General features: G+C 36.4%; 1 protein-coding gene across 2 annotated transcripts in view; it reads right to left on the bottom strand.

The window, feature by feature from the left end:
* LOC120088266 overlaps window positions 1-9,769 on the bottom strand; it is a 31,274-nt gene extending 21,505 nt beyond the window's left edge. The window contains exons 1-7 of one of the 2 annotated variants that reach the window (XM_039045420.1): window positions 9,556-9,769; window positions 9,248-9,440; window positions 8,256-8,365; window positions 3,712-3,877; window positions 3,499-3,599; window positions 3,331-3,403; window positions 3,103-3,238 (exon numbers count right to left, since the gene is read on the bottom strand). In XM_039045420.1, coding sequence (XP_038901348.1) covers window positions 3,103-3,238; window positions 3,331-3,403; window positions 3,499-3,599; window positions 3,712-3,877; window positions 8,256-8,365; window positions 9,248-9,380 — 719 coding nt within the window. In that variant the 5' untranslated portion in view covers window positions 9,381-9,440; window positions 9,556-9,769. Of the gene's footprint in view, window positions 1-168; window positions 251-3,102; window positions 3,239-3,330; window positions 3,404-3,498; window positions 3,600-3,711; window positions 3,878-8,255; window positions 8,366-9,247; window positions 9,441-9,555 lie in introns of those variants that run through there. The other variant, XM_039045421.1, reaches the window with a different exon arrangement.
* Window positions 9,770-10,486: the final 717 nt, after the last annotated feature.

Raw genomic sequence — 10,486 nt, 5'->3', positions numbered from 1 at the left:
AGACAATTTCATTGATAAATAAGGGGATAACCCCAAGAAACAATAAAGATCTCCAATTACTAACTAAAAAAGATAAACCGAAGTGAGTGAAAGGATGCTTTAATTTACACCAAGATAAAGCAGTAGACATAACAAGATCTAAAAATCGAGCCGTAGAAGAACAAGTACCATAAGCACCAAAGGAACGCACGAATGAAGGCCAACCAAAGCACCTACTTAATACCACCGAAGGGATGACCCACAAAAACGGAAGCCAAAGCCATCTGAAATATCATTAGGACAAGTGAAGGACCAACCAAAAGCAGGCAAGAGAAGATCCCAAAAGCTCGTAGCAAAAGAACAATGGAAAAAGAGATGAACCAGCGATTCAGTATGTTTATGACACATATAACACCAAGAGGGAGAGAGATATATAAGCCATTCGACGCCACAAACGATCAGCAATATTGATGGCACCCCAGCTGAGTTCCCAAAGAAAGATTTTAATCCTCTTGGGATATTTATCCTTCCAAATCACTGAATAGAGGTCAGTCAAAATCAAATCTATATCACTCATCAAATCAGTCATAAGAGATTTAACAGTAAAGCCCATAGAAGCATCAATAGGCCACAACCAAGCATTAGAGGTGGAACGTAAGCAAATAGATGCCATGTGAAGAGATAATGAAGCCAATTCAACAATCTCCAACTCAGTAAGATTATGACGGAAATTCAAATTCCAAGTAGAGATAAAAGAAATCCAAACATTGGCAACAGTAACCTCGGGTTGTTGAACAAGACGAAAGAGCTTGGGATAAGCATTGGCAAGGACACCACAACTTAGCCAAGAGTCATGCCATGAAGATGTAGAAGACCCATCACCAATACGACATCGAATCCAATTGGCAATCAGATCAGTAAAAGTACAAATATATCTCAAGGAGCTCTGGAAGAGCCACCAGAAATGGGCGAGGGCCAAACACAATCAATGGAATAATATTTAGCAACAATGAGCTTTCTCCATAAAGCATCGTGCTCAGATAGGAAACGCCAAGTCCACTTTGTAAGAAGAGCAGAGTTTCGACATGTAAAGTTACCAATGCCAAGACCACCCAATAATCGAAGACGCTGAGAAATCGCCCAATTCACATTATGTAAGCCTCCATCACCATGAGAACCCTCCCAAAAGAAATCTCTAACCAACTTATCAAGACAACCAATAACAGATGAGGAAGCCTAGAACAAAGACAAATAATAAGTATGAAAACGAGAGAGTGGCTTGAATGAGAGTGTGGCAACCCCCTTTCGATATATAAGCATACTTCCAATTATGGAGCTTATGATGAATTCTCTCAACCACGGGCTGCCAAAACGAAACAGACTTAGAATTGCCACCCAATGGAAGCCCCAAAGATGTAGGCTAGAAACCTCTTTTGCAACCAAACGAACACAACAACCAATTAAAACAGAATCTGAAACATGAATCCCAAGGAGCTCACTCTTAGCAAGGTTGATTTTGAGCCCCGAAGCACGTTCAAAAATGTGGACAATGTCAAACAAACTCCGCAAGGCAGATCTATCAGCAGTAGAAAACAATAAAATGTCATCAGCAAACTGTAAGTGGGTCAAAGAAAAGGTCGAGTGACCAATAGGATGAGTAACAATAAGACCCAATATGGAGTTGTGGTCAAGAAGACGACTGAAACAATCAGCAACTAGAATAAATAGAAAGGGAGAGAGAGGGTCCCCCGACGTATTCCACATGAAGGGATAATCTTGCCACGGGGGTAGCCATTAACAATGATGGAATAATTCACACTAGTTATGCAACCTCTAATCCAAGTGCGCCAACGATAACCAAATCCTTTGATCTGAAGAATAGATTCAAGGAAATCCCAATCAACTGTATCAAAGGCTTTCTCAAGGTCCAATTTTATTCCTCTTATTCCAATCATCAATAAGCTCATTAGCCATCAAAGAAACATCAAGAATCTATCTGTTAGCCACAAAAGCAAGCTGATCGGCAGCAATGGTAAAAGGAAGAACCTTCTTCAGAGGATTTGATAAAACACGAGCAATGATCTTGTAGGCACATGGAATGAGGCTAATAGATCTATAGTCAAAAACAGATCTAGAATCAACCTTCTTAGGTATCAGACAGATATAAGTCTCATTCAGCTTCACATTAATAAACCCCGACGCATAAAAATCATTAATAATTAACATCATATCAGATTTAAGAGTAGTCCAGGAAAACTTAAAAAACTCAACTGTAAAACCATCTAGACCAGGGGATTTACTAACACCAAGGGAGGAAACCGCAGCAAAAACCTCATCTTTAGAAATAGGACGCTCAAGATCTATAGCTTGAGAGGATGAAATAGGATTCCACTCAAGATTAGTTGGAAGAAAACGCTGACCCAAGTCTTTTGTGAATAGAGATGCATAGAATGATAAAAATTCAGTCTCAATATCCTGAGTAGTCAAAAGACTATGACCATCCCAGGAGAGAATTTCTGTAATGGAAGACTTATAGCGGCAGGCAGCAACAATTCTATGGAAAAACCTAGTATTTTCATCACCCTCAAGAAACCATTTCATCTTACAACGTTGTTGCCAATGAATGTGATCTTGAATGGTCAGGTTTTCAATCTGTTTATGAAGAAGGTAATGCCACATAAGTTGATCCTCATTAAGGGCAGTTTTATCTTCCAACTCATCTAAATGTTGGAGTTAGTAGGTTTGTGTTTAGGGTATAGAGTTCCTCAATTGTTGAAAAATGGATTAAGAGAAGAAGATGGAGTTACTCGATAAATGTGAAAAGTAGAGATAGAGGAGAAGATGGAGACCCTCGATAGTACAAAAAAATGAGAAAATGGAGTTACTCGATAAATGTGCAACTTCATAGTGTTTACTATTGAAGTTGAATTGTTTACACCAACTTAAGAATTTGGTGGGCCAAACGGCCATTAGAAGTTCTAGAGCACCAATTTTAATCTAGCAATAATGAAAAGGAAGAAATAAGCTACTTCTTAGTGATACAACCAGAAGTTGGAAATTTTAAATAATCAATTTGATGGCATGTAAAGCATGCAAGTGGAACATGTAACCATAATGACTCACATTCCAATCATACTAGGTTTCTCAGTTGAAACATCCCATGCCAAAAGAGTACCCCTTCGGTCACCAACAAAAATCCACTCCAGAGTTGGATGAAATGCAAATGCTCCAGCACCAATGAGTTTTATAGTGTTGTCAACTGAGTGCAAAATGACATTAAAATGTTTGTTACTTTCATAAATACAGTGTGCATCATCCAAACAAAGAAAAAAGAAAGAATTCTCATCTCACGTTGCAGAGTATAATGAACAGCATAAGTATGAATGTTATATGCTCGAATCAAACCATCAGCATATGCCACGTACTGCATGCAAAGGAAAAAGAAAAGATCCTTATAGTGTCAGTCAACAGAAAAGAAGATATTTGAAACTATACAAAGGATGCAAATGCAAATATTACCAATAGAGGTAGACGAGGATGGCATGCAAGATTCACAATAGGCTTCTTCAAGTCGGTCTTAATTTTTGTTGGTGTCCTACCCCCTTCAACCGTTCCAACAACTATCATGTAGCAACAAATATTCGACAGTTACACAGGCAATCATGCATCTTAACAAGCAAAAAATGAATAATCACGAAGAATATTGAAATTTATTAATTGATGGTAGCTGACCTGTCACGCTCATTCTTTTGTGGAATCCAAAAAACACAACAGGTTGTAGGGGTGTCAAAGCAAGATGCACTTCTGTATCAGATGAAATTTGTTCCATCTTTTTTTCAGGGGAGTGCAAGACACATGTCTGCTCTGAGTCAAAGTCACAAGATCTAATTGTGCAATCCTACAAAAGGGAAGGTAAGAAACTAGGATTAAACAATTTCCTACATTGACTTGGTGCATTCTTACTTCTCTACAATATTTCTACAACTCCTCCAGCTACTATACCTACTAAATCAGAAATAGATTCTAACATAGACTCCCCAACCACACACCGCACAACCCTTAAAAAGGGCAAAAAAGATCTCCATAACCCGGCTAATTGAGAGAGAGGAAGATAGAGAAATGTTACAAACCTTTGAAATACTGGTAACCTAGATTGAAGTTATCCAACCCTCTGATCATCCATGATTCTATCAGAACTTACAACGTAGGCTCTATAGTATAGCTAAACCTCCTATTAACCACAAAGTCCTCCATTGAGTAAAGGGGCGTTCGCAACCCACAGAAGTTCTCTCTTTTTTATGAATAACCAAACTTTCCCAGAGAAAAAAATGAAATAATATAAGAGCATGCAAAAAAAAAAAATCAAACCCTTAAAAGGGGAACGAAACAAAAGAAAATGGCTCTAGTCAAGTAAAATGAGACATAAAGAGTAATTATATAGAAGTTCCGTCACTTAAGTCCAATGAGAAACATAGAGCCTAACGATGGACCAAACATCACTTGAGTCCTATCGACCTAATAGGAAATAGAGATATACTAATAATCAGTTAGAGAGTTTGTTTATGCTAATTGTGGTGTAGACTACTAATCTTGGAGAATTATTCAAGGAAAAGTATTATTCAATTGTTGTCCATACATGAGGGGGAGGACTCCTATTTATAGAGTTTTAATACAAGTGGGGGTAAAAAGGGAATTAACCTAGACTTTACCCAATTACCCAATTAGCCCCATTCTTCTTACATCATTCAACCTAGACTTTACCCAATTACCCCTCCAAAAAGAAAACTCGTCCTCAAGTTTTGAAAAGAAAAAAACAATGAAACGATCAAGAAATAAAATAAACTCGTTCAACAGAGTATGGTCAAACCAACCTCCTACGTCTTGAACAAAAATATTATGAAAAAAGGTCCAAGACATAATTTTTTCATCAAGCATCAAGACTCCAAGCATTGTAGGTGTTCGAGTGCCCATTGACCAAGCTAGTATCTTTCAGCAAAGAAAAAAGCTCCTTCCTTAGTGAATCAATAGCCTTCTATGATTGTACAGAAAGGAAGAATTTCCAACAGAAGTCATATCCACCAATGTTCCTCTCAGTTTCTTTCCGTCCTCCATAGGCCCGGATAATAGCAAGGTAGTCAATTTTCATTCTATAATCCACAATTGGCGCCAAGATTGATGATTCATGTTTTGATGTTGCCAATCTTGATATTCCTGGATAGGTTCTTGGTCATGATGTTTGAACTGTGGGTGATGATGGTAACCATAATTGTAAGTTGGATAAGTTTCTTGAAAAAGAAGTAACTATTTTGATATTCTTGAAATTGATTTCCCATTTCTTCATTGTTTCTGACTACATTAAAACGTTGAGGTTCAGGATGCCTTTGTTATCGAGGTCGTTTTCTCCCATCTTGATGTTCTTGCAGCATGGCCACTCGATGTTGGTTACCTTGATGGTCTTGAAGGACAGCAGTTTGTTCTTGGTCATTGGGTTGAATGCCCACTTGATCATGAAACGATTCTTGAACCCATTCTTTGACATTATTGAATCGGTGTTGTAGCTCATGATTTCCATATGGAAACCAAGAAAAACCTTGCCAACCAACTTCTTCTTCCTCTAATTTTTTTGAATCAAAACCAATTAAATGTTGTGGAATTGGTCTTACTTGTGGACAAACGGGAACTTGAAGATGGTATGAAATGAGTTTAGGCCTTGGGACATCTCTATTTTGCACTCTTGAAGTAATCTTGCTGGTTCTTGGTTTCTTTGAAGAACTTGTTGAACATCTTCTTGCCTTTGTTGACGTTCTTGAAGAATCTACTCTGTTTTTAAGATTTTCTTGATTGCAAATAGGGTTAGCTTGGATTCTTGGTTGATTATTGGCTATCTTTTCAACTTCCAAGGTTAACTTCCACATTGATTGTTGCATACCAACCATTGAAGTTTGCATTGCAATCATCTTATCCAATAAACCACCCATAGAAGTTTCTAATTTTCCAATTTGTCAATTCAAGGTTTGAGAAGAAGTATAGAGAGATGATTCTGCATCTTAGGTTGAGGGTCGGAGAACTTACCAGAGCCTTTACCTACCATTAGGTCCCTTGACAAGGGTGCTCTAATACCAATTTGGTGTAGACTACAAATCTCAGAGAATTCTTAAAGGAAAAGTACTATTCAATTGTTGTCCATACATGAGGGAGAAGACTCCTACTTATAGAGTTTTAAATACAAGTGGAGTAAAAAGGGAATTAACCTAGACTTTTACTCAATTACCCAATTAGCCTCATTCTCCTTACATCATTCAATTAGCCCCATTCTTCTAATATCAATTTGGTTATAAATAGAGGAAGTGGAAAAGAAGCAAGGAAAGCATCAATTCAATTGGTTTACGATTTGAGTGATTTCAAAAGGAGGGTCAACCATTCTTTTTGTTAGGATCCTAATGAGCAATAACTAGGAAAGAATAAGATACAACAATTAAGGTCACGTTTACTGACAGAGATCAAATTCTCTTTTAGTTTAGATCTATAGTGTCAGAGTCAATGACCCATTTCGAAGAGGAGGGAGAAAGACATTTAGATGTGTTACTTGACTCGATGATAACAATAATAGAAGTAGAAGATGAATGCCATCAATAACTCTTGATACTTTTGAAATTTAGCAAACTCCTCTACATAAATCGTCAAGGACTCTTAAAAGTGGATGCAACTTATGAAGACTAAAACTTCCGACCCTTATTTCAACCGTTTCCTGCAATCATGGTTTGTATAACCTAGCTTATGAACCATGATTGTTTTTGTGGACTTGTTTTTTTTAAGCCTTTGTATTCTTTCATTCTTTCTCAATCAAAGTTGTTTCTATCAAATATATATATATATATATATGACCTAGCTTATGACAATAATTGCATACATCTCCTAAATATGATTTTTGAGTGCTGCAATTTCCTTTGGAAATATTTGATCTTACTCCCCGAATAGATAAACTCCATATCCTTTAGTACTTCTTTGACAGGTTCACACAATCTCAAGTCCTTACAAATATGCTTTTTTTTTATCAGCAGATTTGGAAGTCGTTACTCTTAGCTTCTTCTTGGAGTTCACAATCTAAGCTTTCTAAAGATTATTCCATCTAGGATATTTGTCTTAATTGAAATGCATTTTTATTTTCTATGTAATCAAGCGATTTAGTATTTTTGTAATCTCGGAACCCCTATATCTCGTATTAGAAATGATGAGGGTGCTATGGGGGTATCAACATGGTTAAGATGTCTGGATGTACCTGCTAATCCTCAACTTTTAATTGTCTTGGTTTGATATTTTGTCTCATTGTTTTTTATTATATCAATGAAAAGTTCTGTTTCCATTTCTAAAAAAAAAAAAAAAAAAAGATTCGGGAATTGTTCCGCCAAAAAAGCTTATTAGTAGCTTTAGGAGATTGACCATGCTTGCATTAATATTTATGATAGGCTAGGAAGCACAAATACTTCTAATTGGGCGGAGAATTGGATACATATTTGATACGAATAGTCCAAATATGTGGGAGATACGTGTCCAATACGTGATTTGAAGTATCTGAATTTTTTCACTTTTTTTTTTATTTTAAGATACGCATATCCCCTTCCAGATATGTGGAGGGGATACACTGAATTTTCTTTTTTTTTTCTAATTTAAGCCCAACCACTTAAGAAACCCAACCCACAACTTATTTTATTTAAAAGTCCACTTAAATCTAAACATCCAAAACATAATAGATTAAAAATAAAATAATAAAAACATAAAAAGGCAAAAGAAAAAACCCTAGAGATAATTAAATCTTCATTTTTCTCTTCTCTCTCACTATCTAAATCATGATTCACACTCCCTTTCAATTCAGCTCATCCCTTGGATGACCCTTGCTTTCTTTTATTATTCTTAGTAAGAAACTGAGATTTCATTGAGAGAAATGAAAGAATATAAAAGATATATAAAAAAACAAGCTCAACAAAATTGGAGTATGTCAGCTAACTAGAAAATGACTCCAATTCAACAAAATAGAACCTAGCTCATAATTACAAAAAGGTTGCGTAACTAAGGCATACAAGGAGGCATTAACCCTAACAACCTCCCAAACCTCCTCACACGACATCTCCACCTCTCTAAAAATACTATTGCTTTTATTCTTTCATTTATCCCAATAAAATTTGGTTCCTTCATTGTAAAAAAAATAACAATAATAGAGAAAAAAGGGAAACAAAAAACAAAATAATGTTGAAAAAACTCATATATAATGAACCAACCTCAAGCATTGCAATCACAGCATGCCCACTTGTGGGGCTATAAGACATGCGAACAACTCGAGCCCCAATGTCAAGGGAAGAGATCTTGCAACCAGTTAATGCATCACATTCTGTGACCAAAGTAACGTAAAGATACCTCATTCAAAAAGGCAACAGAGTGCATGACCAGAAAGAAATATGCATCAACAAGAAACGCTTTTCAAAAACTGATTAATACGATTGCCAGACGCTAAGTTTATACCATTACAGCCATTCATTATGACATTTACCTATTATTCACAAACCGTGTCAAAAATTAATTTTCCTTTTAACAAAAAAGAGATCGAGCAGAGACCTGACCCATGTAAAATATAGTAGTTTTGCCAAGCTAAGTAGCAAGTACAAGTCTACAACCATATTCCAGCTTCTTTTTTTTTTTTTTTTTGTAACTACTCTCCTAGTGATATTTGTACCGATTGGGAGGTGTTTCTTGTAGCTCCAATTAGCCTTATGTAAATTCAATTACTTTAATGAAATCCAATATCCGTTCTCTGTTTCTCTTCCCAAAAGAAAATAAAAAATCTCTACTACAACCATATAAACCCTAGTAATGATCAGACCACTCAAGTTCCCAACATGGCCACAAGCATGGTATCATGACTTATATGATCACAGAATGTTCCCAAACCGACCAAAATAGTCCACGAGAAAGACTACACATGTTCCCAATCCGAGCAAAATAGTCCACGAGAAAGACTACACAGCTCTCTCAAGTTCCCTTCTTCCGCTCAACTTTCATCATCAAATATTTCCACATTAGAAGTTGATTAACAAAGCATAATCATCACGTTTCATAAGTCAGCAGCCTATAACATTGGTGAGTGACCTTGTCATTAGAACTTTTACCCAATTATCGTAAGATCCAGGATTAAACCGCTTAATTGGCGTTAGAGAGAGAAGTGGAACCAAATGAAATAGTTCACAAAGGAAGTGAAGCAGAAATAACTACTGACCGACGATGTAAGTCCCGATGGCGACCGCAACGAGCGCCTGATGGGAATGAAATGCGGCAGCATGAGGTTGCAATGGTTTTAGACCTCTCCCTACATGCCGTAGATCCAGATGATGAATCGTGTTCCACTCCATTTTTCTACCGAGATTTCAGCCTTAAAGCTTCCGCGTCATATAAACATAGACAGAGTATAGCTTCAATCAAGAAACAAAACCCAGTTCAGAAAAGTTGTAAAACAAATTGGATCAAGAAGAATAAGGGAACAATGAATAAATTAGATCTTCAATGTAGGCATGATTCGAATGGTACCTGTTGAATTAACAATCGATCTGCTTTGGTTTATCCAACTCCGTCTCTGACTCCGCGTCTACGAAGGAAATGAAGAAACAAAACACGATCTCGAGTGGGCTTGAACCCAAGAGTTTTCTCATTTCCCCCAGACCAGAAGGAAGCTAAAGAGGGGAAAGTCCATCGTCAGTCCCCAACAAAGATGTGAATTTCGTACGCATGGTCAAATTTTGGGGCTCATTCGAAATTTGACCAATTTTTAAAAAACACTTGAATTTTAGTCTTTTAATAACGTCGGTCATATATAAAATGTTCGTTTAATCTCAAAATATTTAGAGATGTGTGTGCATCTCATTTTCTCACTTGTTCATCTCGTTTCACACTCATTCCCTTTGTTCATTCCTTTTGTTCTTGTAATTAATTTTCCACTAGTTTGCATGTAATTAATAGTCATTGTACGAATTTCTAATTACTTCGAAAAATCCACAATTCTTTCAAATCAATTTAATGAAAAGTGTTGTGAACGCTAAATCCCACTAAGATGACAAAATATTTTGACCAAATAGAGTATCATTCATTCACATAAAACGTTCTCGCTTAAAAAAAAACTCATAACATTTAGCTACAACCAAAAAATACGAATTTGTAACGTTCTAATCGTTGTTGAATTAACACATACCAAAAATTTCACACTCCAAGTATAAACATGCACTGTGTTGTTTCTCGTTTACTTAAATTGTACGAGTCGTGATAGGAACAGTTTGAGAGTTAGTATTATGCTACTATAGATAGGCGAGAGGAAGAAACGAGAGAGAGGCTGGTCCAACATGAGGAAGGAAATACCGTGTACAATCTATTAAAGGAGAAAAATGAACAAGAAAAGAAACGAGAGTTTTACATAATCTAAAATTTTAAATTTACTCGTTTGTGTATTGAAGGATGGACGAGAAGT

Source organism: Benincasa hispida, chromosome 10 (genome assembly GCF_009727055.1).
Source record: "Benincasa hispida cultivar B227 chromosome 10, ASM972705v1, whole genome shotgun sequence".
In the NCBI taxonomy this organism is placed as follows: Eukaryota; Viridiplantae; Streptophyta; class Magnoliopsida; order Cucurbitales; family Cucurbitaceae; genus Benincasa; species Benincasa hispida.
This window is presented reverse-complemented; position numbering and strand designations above follow the sequence as displayed.